We start from the raw sequence: 15,109 nt of genomic DNA, 5'->3' as shown, positions 1-15,109 counted from the left end.
GGGTAGTTGGCTAGGTTTCTAGTACCAGGCATATTTCCCTCTTGCTGAGCTGAGCTATTAGTTCAATTAGAAAGCTCTTGGTTCTTGCCAAGGTGTGAATACCACTACTGAACCTTTAGGGTCATCATGCCAGGCTGGTCATTGCTGTGATTCCTAGGTTCTACACATGCATAAGACTGTTGGTTGCTTCCTTCCTTTGGTAACTCTTATAGCACCTCCTGATACCAGGAAATCTAGTATTTTCTGAGAGCGAGGCACTAGTAGTACAGTGAGGCCCTCAACACTGTTCCTACCCTTCATAGGTATGATCACGGAGAAGATGGATTTACAGGATCATAGGGTTAGAAGAGTTAAAAGAGTGGCTGGGATGTCATTGGGAGGGGAGAGAAGAGTCAGCGGCCTGCCGAGAGGGGAAAGGAAGAGAACACAGGATAGAGGCATCACAAAGGAGAGGATGGAAGAAAGATTTGGTAGCTAGTTCACTGTGGTTAGCAGGAATGACGTCCATGGAGAAAGAAGAGCACGGAGTTCTTCCTAGGCATATAGGATTCGTCACTGTGTGGACACGGTGTTGCAAAGAGCAAGGCGAATTCCAGGTATCTGTAGGTAATATCCAGCAAACAGCCTCTTATGAAAGTCTGAGCACCAGGGAGCTGTAAAATTGGTGATGTACTCTATGGTAACCAATCCTTGCATGTGGGTGAGGTCTTGTAGGATACAAAATGAGTGTCCTAGACATTCCCGGATAAAATTCTGTTGCGTGGCAGCAGTGGCGTGATGCTTCTTGCATAGAACGATGTTACTTGTCGAAATGAACTAACCAATTAGGCAAAACATAATCTCCTGTTCTCAAGGAGCCCACGGCTTAGTAGTCACATATGCAAAGCAATTAAAGAGTAGTTGTGAAGAATGTATTACCAAATGTTAAATTGTTTGGAATAAACTTACCCATGCGGGAAGCATTCTAAAAACTGATCACCATCCCGGCTTAAGCTGGGGACATCATCATGGAGTCAGTGAGGCCTGAGACTCCCTGCTCAGTACCAGCATGACTTTCGAGCAACTGTTACAGAATCTCCTTAGTCCTTAGTTTGTCCACTTGTTAAAAGATCTTGTTCCTCTTGAATGGTGTCCAGCCAGGTCTGCCATTTTTTGGCTTTGTGTGGTAGAGATCAGATGATTTTAAAGAAAGCAGAAGAGGTGAAGGCCTTAGGGTCTGTCAGAACTTCAGCAACACTTGCAGCCTCTCTAGGTGCTGCCTTTGCTTCTGTTTTACTGTCGTTTGTCCATCGGGAAACAAGACAGACTGAAGGAACAGTTACCACTTGGATCAGAATAGAGTTTTGTGGACTTCTGCTTACAACACTGTTTGCCCTAGAAAAGTTTATGTAATCTTGCGTACAAAGGCCTAAAAATTAGGTTTGCAGACCAAACTTGCTGAGAGTTAATCTCTCTCTCTCTCTCTCTCTCTCTCTCTCTCTCTCTCTCACACACACACACACACACACTATTTAAAGTAACTCTCATTTATACCATCTTAGCATTTATTCAAGACAAATATATACTATTTATTAGGAAGAAATTCACATACTAATGAGGTGGGTATCCTTGCATATTTTATAGATGAAGAATTAACTTTTGACTAAATACTGGATACTGCAGGTCATGCAGCATCTTCAATATTTCAAGGTTATCAATATTTTGCCTTTTATGGGTTGTATCAATGCTGAGAACACTGGTTTGCTTAAATTCAGAGTACCAAGTTGTAGATATATGTTTAGGGACATTTCAGAAGTTGTAGTAAATTCTGCCCCAATCACAAGTCCAAGTTTACCTAGTGACTATTAAAAAATGAAACTCAAGTCAGCAACTCAAATAAATAGTGATTTTAAAAATTAAACATCCTAACACAATAGAATCCGAAGATATACTGAAGCATGCTGAGGAGAGGCGGTAGGAAAATATTAAGTCCCTGTTTTCTGTAACTAAACCATCTGCTTTAATTAATACAGTGCATAACACTAGCATGTACAATAAAAACAGTGTTCAGAGAATGGGATTGGCTCAAATCTCAGCTGAGGTGTTTCAATTCATTAGCCTCGGGTGGTGTGACATGTGCCGAACGAAGTGTGCATATTGTGTGTACAAAATCAAAGCAGCTGAGAAGCCATGTGCCACAGTATGTTGAGCACTGCCAGAGACAATTTGGATTCATTACATGTTAATTTTGTGTTAATTTTTGGTCCCTGTATACCTAGAAACTTTAACTACAATTTGTGTGTGTGTGTGTGTTTGTGTAGAGAGAGAAAGACAGACAGAGAGAGAGACAGACAGAGAGAGACAGAGAGAGAGACAGAGAGGCAGAGAGGCAGAGACACAGAGAGAGACAGACAGAGAGAGACAGACACACACACACACACACACAGAGGTAGAGGAAGAGAGAGAGAGTCATTCTGGGTATGGCGAGAACAGACATGGGCTGCTATGAGTGTGGATGGTATTTGTAACTCTCAGCCCAACCCGAGTCCATATTGTTGAGCTAAGGTATCAGTTGCACAAGAGAATAAAGTTTGTTTTTTGCAGTAGTGATGTATTTATTCATATCCTATAGATGTGCTCATGTGAGGCATATAATTGCATTACTTTAGCAAATTTTCTAAGTTTTTGATCATTTTAACCCCATCTCAGAACATTCCCATCAACCCAGTAAAGAAGATTTATTTTTAGTTTATGTGTTTGCCCAAATATATGTATGTGCACCAGTGTGCCAGTGCACAGGGGGGGGGGGTAGCAGAAGAGAGCATTAAATTTCCTAGAACCAGAGTTATGGATGGTTTGTGAGTTGCCATGTTGGTTCTGGGAATTGAGTCCTGATTTTCAGAGTAGAGTAAGGGCTCTCAACTGTTGATCAATTCCTCCTACCTAAGGATCATAATTTTTATTTCCAATATCATTGCAAATATAATATCTTCAAACTTTTATTCTTTAACCACCACCAACAAAAGGGTCAATACATGACCCAAACCATTTTTACGATGTTGACCAGCAGGGCCATATCCTGTCATATGATATGATCCTCTCTCCGCATCTCAGTGAGCTGCTTGTTTATACTCTTTGCCTGTATATGTAGTTTTTGTTCTTTTTTCTATGTTTTTATACATTAGGGGGAATTAATGTATTACTATGACATATTAATATTTTTGAGGGTTTTTCATCAAGTTTGCTCTATTTCTTTTCTATTTGCTTATAACGGTTTCTACATTGCCCATTTAACCAAGTGAGAACATTGAAAAAGTGAGAAAACTGATGAAATTGAATTTACCTGGCCTCGTGAGTTTTGTGTCATGATCAGTGTAGAAAAATTGCCTCTGTGTTCTTTTTTTCATATCTTATGGTTTTGCTTTTAATGTTTAACTCTGACTTATTGGGAATTTTATTCTGGAGTAACAATGGAGGATGGGTGAGCTAGGTTTTTTTCCAGACGGTTACATAGTTATCTGAAATTTTGAAAAAAAAAATTAATGTAGCCTCTTTCCACTGATTTGACTTTAGGTTAACATTGTAATACTGAGAGAAGCAACTGCATCAAATTAAATAAGATGTTGTCAGTTTCCACTTCCTGGTGTCTTCTCAGCCACTTCCTATCCAAGACTTGGCCCTGGATCTCTTTAATGCCAGTCTGGCAAGCCCACCATAGTGCTTTGCTGCTGATTAGTGGGAGAAGAAAAAAAAAAAAAACAAAAAAACGGGAAAACATAGGAGGGGCTCAGAAATGGAGGCCTGGAAGTAGTCACTCAACAGAAAAGGTTTGTAAATCTGCCCTTGGGCAGTACAGGTTTGTGATAACAAAAACTGGTCCTGAAAAGGTAATTGAGTATCTCTTCAGCCAGACTACCCAAGATCTACAGAAGCCTCAGGCTTTTTAAAGGGAAGGCAAAGAAAAACCAGAATTTCTAAAGACCTGAGACTCTCAAAAATAGTGTGAAAAGATGTTCATGGGGCACATGAACCCTTGGGTCTTGTCCATTCACTGTCAGCGAGAGTCTCCCCAAAATATCTCTTCCATCTCTGCAGGTCTCCTCCTTGAACCCATCTTCTTTCATATGTGGATGTCAGTGATCTCCAGTTGTTTCTCCCGTACCTACTCTTAAGTCTCTCTCCAATCTCTTTCCTACTTTGAGATAGCTTCTAAACATTGAGTTTTGGTCCCCTGTGTGTTTCCTCTTTAGACTCATCTATGGTTTCTGGAGTCAGGTTAAAACCCAAACTTCTCACCGTGTCCTGACTTCCTTTTCTTTTATCTCTGCCACTTCTACTGTTTCCATGAACTTCATCCCTGGATGACAGCGGCTTGCTGTATCCCCGGTGCCTAATGAAATGCGTGGCATAAAGCTGGTGTTTAGAAAGTTTCCCCTGATGAATGAGTAAGGTTTTGCAATAAAGCTATGAGACTGATACTGTGTATCATTAACAAATAACAATGTTTGTCCCTCCCTGCTGGGAATGCCAGCCCATCCTAGTCTGTCTCCATGAACCAAAATCTTCTCTTTCTTTCAGGCCCTCCCCATCATAATTGCTACTTACCCTCAAAGGCATTTGTCTCTCTTTTAGCCCAGTCTTCTCTCTTCCATTCCCCACCCCCACAGCAGGAGCAGACAGGAGAAGAATGGAAATGAATGCCCGGCTCTGTAGTCGTTGTCTCCTTTCCCCCCAAACCACAGGAAGCTGGTTTCCTTTCTCTCCATTTCTTCCTACTTTTTTTCTTTTGAATATACAGCTCTGTCCTCTCTAATTTGATTTGATTGCTCCCCCAGGAGCTGTCAGGGAATCAATTAGATCTGTAGAATTTTACAACTTGAGGTCACCCAGTATGATTCCTCATTTTACAGATGAGAAAACTGAGGCCCGGAGAGGTTAATGTCTGAAACGATTACCTCTGTTGGGTCTTACAACACTAATCAGTGTCATTTTCGAAGATGAATGTTCTCAGTGTCCCAGCTCTGCTGAGTGAAATCCTCTTTCTGTTTATCACAGGACATTCAGTGGCCATGGCCTAGTCGCGCAGGTGAGCCTGGTTGGTTGGACTTCCTTTACCAGTCAGAGCTTCATTAGTGTTGCGTGGCCAGAGGCTCTGGATAGGAGCAACTCTCTGCTCTGAATGGAGTCCTGTGCTTCACCTGGGCATCAACCATGGGACCCCAGCATTATTGCTGAAACTCTGCTAAAACAATGGATCTTGAGACCTGCTGGGTTTAAACAATTACAGAACACCAAAAGAAAGCTAGCTTTTTTTTTTTTTTTTTTTTTTTTTCCTAAAGTCATGTCAGGACAGCAGGGGAAATGTTTCAGAATGGCACTGGGAAGGGAGGGAGGCCTGAAAGCCATCTGAAATGCTGTCAGCCATGTCTCCCTCCTCTATTTGTTTTCTGGTTTCCAACACCCAGTCAAGCGGAACCAAACTTCCACAAACACATTTAAATAGAACATAACAGTCTTTAAGAAGGTGGAAAAATGAGGGCTCCTCTACATCCAGAGATCAATAAGAAATTAAGCAAAACCCAGGTGAGGTTTGACAGCATGGATTTATACTGCACTTGAGCTATGGAGCAGAGCTTTTGCTCAGCTGGTGGCCCTGACACTGGACATGAGAATAGGCATATATCCTCATCTGTGTACAATACCTGTTGTGATGCTGTGTCCAGGGGCTACGTCCCTTACATGTTATGGTTCTTTAGGGGCCCACCGATCACTGGTGGTGTTAGATGCTTCAGTGTCAGTGTGTCTAAGTTCATATAGATGGAGAAAGAGTGGGGCAAGTGCCAGGATGGTGCATTCTATCCAGTCTGGGTGTATCAGCTGGAAGCTGTGGGGGTATTTCAGAGTTAACTCCAGCAAAGACCAGAAAGGCATCTTAGGTCAAATGCATAGCCTATGGATGGAGCTTGGAGGTAAAAACTACTTGCAACTTTAGCAATGTTAAATAAAGTCTTGGCATTACAAGTTGAGCAAGAAGAGGTGCTGGGGGTCATAAGAGTAATTGTAACAAGCTGGGGATGTGGTTCAGTTAGCAGAGTGCTTGCCTAGCATGCAGAAAGGCCAACATTTGACCTCCGGCACTGCATAAACCTTGGTGGTAGGTCCTGTGATACCTTTGGGGAGGTAGCAGCAAGAATAACTACACAGCAAGTTGAAGATCAGTCTAAACACTGAGAGAGGAAAAAGAGAGGGAGAGAGAAGGTTGGTATAATCATGTAACAGATGGGGCACCGAGCCTTTATTTAGGCAGCACATCAAGATGGACCTTTGGTCCTCAAGGGCTTCTAGAAGGAACTCACCAGAGACTCTAGCTGGGGCAGGAGTTATAGTACTCTGGAGGAGGGCTAAGAGAGCCCAGTAAGCCTGGATATATAGGTCAGCTTTCTAGATATGCTCCTTTTGTCCCCTTCACCCTTGACACCACATGTCTTCTTTTGTAGCCCAAAGGGAAAAAGACTCCTTCATTTATCAAGTCCCTTGTTGCAAAAATTGCCTTGTAGAAGGTTTAGGCTTTCCAAAGGACTGTCCCTCCCATACACCTCCTCCTCTAGCCATGGACTTGGAGGAACTGCATGATGTCTTATTAGCCAAGAATTGGAGATAACTAAACAGAGTTAGGTAAAGTGGTGTTCCCTGCTCTTTCTCTGATGTATAAAGATTCTGAAATATAAATTCTCTCTTCCAGTATGATCACAGCAGACTCTTCTGGAGTAAGCAATGGTCTTTCCTTCCTAAGTAACGTTACTTCCAACATTTCTCAGGCATCACATCTCAGCTTGAATTTTTCATAATACTGAGCTGAATTGACTTCGTAAAGAGTATCTCTTAGCAGCCTCCATACAGTTTTATAGTCTAGTTCTTTCAAAGAGGTTTCTTTCTAAAACAAAAGGTTCTGAGATTCTAAATTTATTAAGAAACAAGCAAAAAGCCAAACTAAACAAAAATCAAACATTTCTCTTCACATGCCTTAAAGAGATATATAAATGAATTTTGACACAATAAGGATATTAGGCTCACAGATGGAGATGTCTGTTGTAGAATCTTCTTATAACCGGATCTCTAATTCATAGAGAAGCCATTGGCAGTGAAGAGTGTGGTGTCTGTTATCAATGAGGCACAATAAAAGATAGCCATGGCATGAAATTTCCAGGTTTGAAGAGGGAGTGGTTTTTGTAATTAAATGTATTGTATTTGGTGGATGGTAGAAAAGTATGACTCTGAATATCAGGAAATCTTTGAAGTGCAAACATGGTTATATGAGCTCAGTTGCTAAGTGGGAGCAGTGGGATTGGTGAGCTCTTAAAGCCCCCTCCAAGGTGCTGATATTCTCTTTTGTATTAACTATTGTCTTATCACTTTCTCCTTTCTGATTTTGCATGTGTGTGCCCGTGACCTACTTGGGATAGTGGGAAGAAGTCAGTGGCTACGATGAAAACCTGAACACCATCCGGACTTACCAAGTGTGCAATGTCTTCGAACCCAACCAGAACAACTGGCTGCTTACTACCTTTATCAACAGACGGGGTGCCCATCGAATCTATACAGAGATGCGCTTCACTGTTAGGGACTGCAGCAGCCTTCCAAATGTCCCAGGCTCCTGCAAGGAGACCTTCAACTTGTATTATTATGAGACTGACTCTGTCATTGCCACCAAGAAATCAGCCTTCTGGTCTGAAGCCCCCTACCTCAAAGTCGACACCATTGCTGCAGATGAGAGCTTCTCCCAGGTGGATTTTGGGGGAAGGTTGATGAAGGTCAACACAGAAGTCAGGAGCTTTGGGCCTCTTACTAGGAATGGTTTTTACCTTGCTTTCCAGGATTATGGCGCCTGTATGTCTCTCCTTTCTGTCCGTGTCTTCTTCAAAAAGTGTCCCAGCATTGTGCAAAATTTTGCAGTGTTCCCAGAAACCATGACAGGAGCAGAGAGCACATCTCTGGTGATTGCTCGGGGCACATGCATCCCTAATGCAGAAGAAGTGGATGTGCCCATAAAACTCTATTGCAATGGGGATGGAGAGTGGATGGTGCCCATTGGGCGCTGCACCTGTAAGCCTGGCTATGAACCTGAGAACAGCGTGGCCTGCAAGGGTAAGCCTGGGGCTCCTTGAGTGTCTGCTTCCAACCATTGGGGGATCCAAGTTTATAACCTTCCTACTTCTAGTTCTGGGTCACTCAGGAAAAGAGAGAACCTACTGGCCTATTATAAATCTCAGAAGAACCTCTGTCCCCAAATTATTCAGTAATCACTTGCTTATATTTACTTTGGGAAAACATTCTCTTTCTCTCTCTTACACACACACACACACACACACACACACACACACACACATACACACAATGTATCTTTCATCAGCCTCAAGCTCTGGGGAGGCATGGAGTATTTGGGTTGTCATGGACAGTTCACTCAAGGGTAATTGAGAAGTGACTGAATTTGGAAAATATTTTAGTTCATTTCAGTCCAGCTCGGACAGCATTGAACTTGGTACTGAAGCCATGTAGCTCATTAGCTCAAAGCCCTCTGGTTTGGCTCTTTCTCCACGGGCTCAATGCCAGGCCCTGGAAGGAGATAAAGCTACTAGGACAAGGATGGGAAAGTTCCGTGTGTGGAGGAACCTTTGTTTCTGAGTGGGGCAAACTGATGGAAACTTTGCATGTGGCTGGCTTAGGGTTTCATACACTCACAGTAGATCTCTGAGCCCTACATTTCCTTTGTTCCGTATGTGGTAACAAATTGGCTAAACTGGCTCCAGTTTGGTCTTGTCTGAGCCTATATTGGAGCTCAATGTAGGCTGATCCGGAAGCAGTGGCGAGTTCCATTATTACATCTCGCTGATGACCTTCAAAAGTTTGGATTATTTAAAGAATGCCCGGAGGTGATCTTAATTGTAACGTAACTCAAGGGTCGTCCCCTCCCTTTTGTAGTTTGGGAGAAAAATGAGCTCCTTCACTCATTTTTCTTCACAAGTTTCCTGAAAGCCCCCTCCTTCCTGGTTGCCCCCTGGCACTGCTGCAGCACCAGGCCAGCCCCTGTCTGTTTCCTTCCTTCCTTCCCCAAACACCTGCCTGCGAAATGCCTGGCAAGGGATTTTGAAAGCCTATCCACACGCGCGATCCCATGGATTCAGCTAATTGCCTGGGCTGGGGCCTTCACACAGCCTTTCTGGGGCCTGCTGGGAACACAGAGCTGTGCCTTTGTGTCTTTATTGGATTTCTTGGTTCTGGGACCCATGATGGATGGCATGGAAACAGAGGGGAGAGCACGCCAGATCCAGTGATGAATCAACGCAGACAGTTTTAGGACCAGCAGGGTCTGGTCCCACAGAGCTCCTCTGTGTCCCACAGGTTGGGGGTGGGGCGGGGGCACCCTCTTTGGCATTCCACAGGATCTGAGTGGCGACCAAGACACTGTCTTAAAGGTACAGGTGCAGCAGCAACTGGGCTTGCTCACACCACCATGCTGAGTGCATTTCTCTGGCTTCAAAGGGCTGCCACACCAAAGTTGCTGGCTGGGCCCCTCTCATTTTTCTCATTATTTCCTGAGCAGAATGGCAAGGATGGGAGCAAGCATTGATTGGTTCTGATTTAATTGGGACTCTGGGAAACAGGCTCTTGTTTCTTTGGACTAATTGGAACGTTACTCTTTGGGGGGGGGGGGGCTCTACTGTCCGCACTGCTTGTCAGTCACCTCTCATGGTTGTTCTGCGAGGGCTCATGGGGACAAATATGTAAATGCAAGTCGTTTCTTTTCATTCTTCCTGCCTGGCCCAAACCGCCCTTGTGGGCTTCTGTGAATGTTACTAATCTCTGACTGTTGTGAACATGGCTAGATTTTACATGTAACCACTTATTGTAAACTCACTGGAGGATGGACCTCCCCACCCCCCCACACACACAGGCGACTACATTGTGGCAACATCTCTGAAAGTGTAGAGTGATTAGTCGGGTAATAGCATGATTTCTTTGGCTCCACATCCTGGCTAAGCCTTGGAGACCCTTCACCCGCCCGGGGAGCTTGAAATTTGCATCCCCTCAATTGCTGGTATCAGAACTCTGATGGCTGAGCCAAATCTCTCTGTTCAGGATTTACAGAGGGCTGTCTGGGAAATGAGGGGGCCCAAACCCTGTGTGGATGGAGATTTTGGAAGGATACTGTACCCTTGGGATAGGAAGTGTGTGTAGAGACTTGAGGTTGGTCCCTGTTTTGTGTTTTCAAGGGGAGGTCTTTAGCTGCCTTATGTGAGCATACTATGTTATCAGGAAGACACAGGAGTCCTTCATATCAACCTCAAACTCTCAGTACTCATGAAAACAGGATGGGGAGAATGGTAAATGGCGAAGACTGTAGGTGAAAAGCAATGAAGGCCCAACAGCTGCTCTGACCTGACGTAGCCTGGGAATTCTTGTTGCTTGAATCTCACTGGGACGTGGGGGGAGTCTGATAGCAATGTGGTTCTCACCATGTACCATCCTCCCATATCTGCATCTGAGACTTTGAATATGTAGAATCTATTGTGGTTGTAGAAACATCCGTTCTGCTTTCTGGTCCCCTCCCCCCTCCCCTTTTTATAGGAGTTACGATGGGCAAGGGACCATATTCTCTTGCTTTCACTTCCCATCTGCTAAAGCCAAGTATCTGTCAGATTGTTGGTGACCAGTCTGCATTGTGCAGAGGTACCTGGAGACCAATTAGGTAGCCCAGTCAGCCAAGAGCGGTCCTGGCCTGGAGCTGTTCCTGTTGTGGAGAGGGAGAACGTGAGACCGGGACAATGAGGACAGCAGGCAGAGGCGGGGTGGTAGAACTTGTATGTTAGCATGTGACTCACAGACTTTCTCAACCTGGGGATTGAATGACCCTTTTACCAGGGTCACCTCAGACCATGGAAAACCAAATGTTTACACTGCTGTTCACAACAACAACAAAATTACAGTTATGAAGTAACAACAAAAATAATTTTATGGCTGGGGGGTGTTTCACCACAACTTGAAGAACTATGTTAAAGGGTCTCAGATTAGGAAACTTGAGAACCACAGTTCTGAAGGGTTCTGTGGCTGAAGGCCTGCCTCTGACTCATCCTTTCTGTATGCACACAGGTTAAGCCCATCATACAGAAGTGCATGGGCATGTTGGTTTCCCCAACCCCCATCGACTCTGACTTCATCATATGTCAGTCAATAGACATTAATTACTTGGAAGATGGCTTGTTTCTTTCAACTGTAGGTCATGTGCTCATAGCTTAGGGATTTGACAAGAAGGCATAGTTCTTTGTATCACATTCCTCCTGCTAAAGTTAGTGGTGAAGTGAGTCTCTGTGTGGGCCCCACGCAGACTAGCTATTCCTGTGCCAGGCAGGCCATGAGCTGGTGCTGATCAAGCCCTTAAAATGCTATATTGGCTAAGGTTAACCTGATGGGAAGGTGTCAGGGCTGTGTCTTAGTTGGGGTTCTTGATGCTGTCATAGAACACCATGACCAAAATCAACTTACAGGCATTGTATCTGAGCGTACAACTCCCAGTTATAGTCCATCACTGGGGGAAGTCAAGGTAGGAATTAAACAGGGCAGAAATGTGGAGGCAAAAACCAAAGCAGAGGTCATGGTGGGATGCTGGTTATTGGCTTTTCCCCCATGACTCACTCAGCCTGTATTCTTAGGCCACCGACCTATTCAGGGATGGCTCATCCCTCGTTGAGCTGGGACCTCCCATGTCCATAATTAAAGAAGAAAATTCCCTTACGGACTTGCCTACAGGCTAGTCTGGTGGAGGCCATTCCTCATTTGAGATTCTGCCTTCTCAGATGTGACCAGGTTGTATCAAAGTTGGCAAAAACTAACCAGCACGGGGCTGGAACTGACAATCTTTCTTAAAGGCCCAGTAGGAGCAGACTCCTTATTTTCCTGTCAAAGCATCAGGCTGAGACATATCCTCTGGGTGTCCATGGTTCCACACAGCAGGCCCCAGTTGGGAACTATGTTCCACCCTAGAGAAATCTCTGAAGAATTGACTTTGCAAACATTCCCTAAAGCTTCCAGAAAGGTCTGTCTTATAAGCTTCTTTTCAGGCTCGGGGCATTAGGTTTTGGTGGTAGAGTATGTCTCAGAAATTAAGGGGCACAGCCCTGCCCATCATTTCTTTTTGCCTATGTTCCTATCTGTCCCAGGTACCTTGACCTATGGCAAAAGGTAGTGAGCTATGGTATCCAGAGAAGGATTCTAACTTTTGTAGATGGGGCTACAGGCCAGAGGGTAATCGACTAGGTGTACTAGCTGTTCGGAAGCCCCTAGTTGAGAGGGGGGCAGGAAGCTGGTTGCCCAGAAGTTACAGCAAAGAATAAATGTTCCTGCAGAGGGCTACCACCAGCTACTTGCTACCAGAACTTCCAAGAATCCTAGGGAGTGGCTGGCACTGCCCCTGGCAACAGACAGGGCCATGCCTTTAGAACCCTCATTTCTTTCTCAGGCTTGAAACCAGTTTTGATGCTCAGCAGTACCTGGGAAGCTTTGCAGCTTTTGCAGGGAACTCTCAAGTCCAACCATCGTCATTTCAGACACAGATGCAGACAGGGTTTTGGAAAGTCTTAGAGAACAGAGCGATTCTCTGTTCCACGCATCCCTAGCTTCCCTCTTCCCTATGGAAGCTGTGCCTTGGAGTTGGCAACCCTACCTGTGCTGACGCTTGCCTGACATCTCCCAAAGGGTCTCCTTTCCTAGGTTGGTTGCATCTTTACCCCCACTACTCGAAACAAGGGAGGGGGGCCTTTTTTTTTTTTTTTTGTAATTTTCTACCTACATATCATGCATTGAGACCCAAGGGACACTTTGAACCTTTCAACAGTTCTGATGCCTTTGTTAACGTGAACAGCTAAGATGAGCCACTTTATAAGCCTAGGGGAGTTGAGATGAAAAAAAAATCTGCAGGATTTGAAGGTAGAGAAAAATGTTTCTAATTTAGTTCAAGGGGTTTCCAGGGCCTATTCCCCTTCCACTTAGGGTTGTTGGTCTTGGGGCTTTCTGCCAGTTCCTACTGAGGTACCACAGAAGACTGGCCCCGGAGAACATGTTGGAGTGCATATATGTTCCCATGTTTGTGCACATGAGTCAGGCCACTATGCTGACAGCCATACCGAAAGGTCGCTGAATTCAAGGCCACCAAGTAGCACTACCACTCCCCCTGGCCTGGCAGCAGTCAGCTGGTGAGAGGAAGTCCACAGCCCAGATGGCCTTTCCTCAAGCTCCAGGGAGACTCTCTATTCTCAGGGCCAAGGGAGGCCAAGGTTATTAACACCACAGCCCTGTAAGATGAGCTTCATAATCGGATTTCCCAATAGGCGACTTCATTGAGAAACCACCCGGGGGTCTTCCCTGCTTCCTGCGGTGGCCCTGCCCAGTGCCCTCCAGAGAGGACTCATAAGTAATTGGCTGGATGTAATGGGCTGTGACTCTATGAACAGCCGTAAGTGGGGCTGGAAGGACGCCCCTTTGCTGCACAGCCTCCAACATGCTGGGCTCCAAAAGCAGCACAGGATGCAGATGTCAGGGTCCAAATCCCCTAAGGCTCTACGCTTCGGCACCGAGAAAACCCCACACCCACTGCTGTTGACCAGACCGTCCTGACTGTCTTCAGGCAGGGGAGCAGTCTAGGAAGAAAGCCTGCATTCCGCTTTAAGGCTGGTCATCTGTGACTTTAAATAGGCATTAGGATGCGAGTAGAGGAAATAGCTCTGGGCTGAGAGGCCAGCAGGGGCCTGTACTGCCATTTGGTCATGAAAATCTACAGGGTCTGGAGCTGAGTGAACAAGTGGATGGGTGGGAACTGACCGTAGAGAGGACTAGCCAGTTCACACTTAGGTCTTGAGATGCTACCATCTGCCTCTGGTTCTGAGGCTAGATGAGGCTGAAGCTAACCATTCTTTAGAAGATATGTTTTCAGGAATATTGAACCTTTCAACTGACCTATGGTTCTTAGATGTCCTTACACAATTTTGCACCATGAATCTGCCCAGGATTTTTTTTTTTTTTTTTTTTTTTTTTTTTTTTTTGTTGGTTGCCATCATCTGGCTGGACCCAGCCCCCCTTTTTTCCAGAGACCCCTTTGCAAACCATTTAAGTAGCACATAGGTTGAGGAAGGTGACCTCAGCTTCCTTGCCTAAGGCTTTGTTTTAGAGAAAGAGGGGAGAGTAGGTAGGAAAGTCTGGATGAGACTTTCTAGTCAGCATCAAGGACTCCTCAGGGGCTGTGCTCCAGCTCAGCCACACTAATTTCCTTGTCCACTGGGTCTTCTCTAGCAGAATGCCGCAGCAGATGTGGTGCTTTATAATGGCCTGAAGCTCACTTCCTACACTTTTGGAGGTAAGGAAGCGCAGCCCAAGTCTTTGGCAGGTTTAGTTCTAGAGCTCTCTGGTGCTGGTAAGACCCTTTCTGCAGGCTCTGAGCACAAACTTCCTTGGATATATGGGGAGTCATGGAGAAAAAACTCTCTCTGAATTCAAGCCTACCCATGTTCATCCATTCTGGGCCCCATGGAACTCAGTCTGTTTCCTTTTACTTCCTGTTACCATTGACACCCGAGATGACTGAACCCTGATGCTCTTAGATCTTCCTCATTGTTGTGGGATGAAGACAATTGAAAAGCCATAGTAGGGTATTGGCAGATGACACTGGCAAGCCATCCAGAGCAAATCCTACCTTGCTGTTCGGGGTTTGAAATGACCATTGAGAAGAGTAAGCTTGACCTTTCCCTAGAGACAGCTCTTGACCTTCAGGTGACCTTGTATATATATATTCTCCTTGCTGTCTGAAATAACAACCAGAGTATCTGGTAGCGAAAGATGTTGACACTTCTCTTTAACAGCCATGTGATGATATGGGGCAGATAGTTCCTTCAGAGATGTAATTTGATTCAGAAGAACACTGGCAGGGTTTGCTCTGGGTTCTAGAAGCCACCAGTTACCAGAGAACCTTTTGCTTCCTGGGTACTTATTCAGCCTGATGAAGACTTTGTTTGTCCGTGTACCAGCAAGTGGACCAGGCTCATCTCTGCATGCAGGGCTGGGGAGGAAGGAAATGAAGTCACCT

At 45.0% G+C, this 15,109-nt stretch overlaps 1 protein-coding gene across 2 annotated transcripts in view; it reads left to right on the top strand.

Moving 5' to 3' along the window:
* Positions 1–15,109, top strand: part of EPHB1 (EPH receptor B1) — a gene marked incomplete at its 5' end in the record, with an annotated part of 415,761 nt that overhangs the window by 139,704 nt on the left and 260,948 nt on the right. For both annotated transcript variants that reach the window (XM_080934568.1, XM_080934567.1), the window contains one exon: positions 7,443–8,124. In XM_080934568.1, the coding sequence (XP_080790694.1) occupies positions 7,443–8,124 (682 nt within the window). The remainder of the gene's footprint in view (positions 1–7,442; positions 8,125–15,109) is intronic.

The sequence above is a fragment of the Micromys minutus genome, assembly GCF_963924665.1.
Source record: "Micromys minutus genome assembly, chromosome: 21".
NCBI classification, from domain to species: Eukaryota; Metazoa; Chordata; class Mammalia; order Rodentia; family Muridae; genus Micromys; species Micromys minutus.
This window is presented reverse-complemented; position numbering and strand designations above follow the sequence as displayed.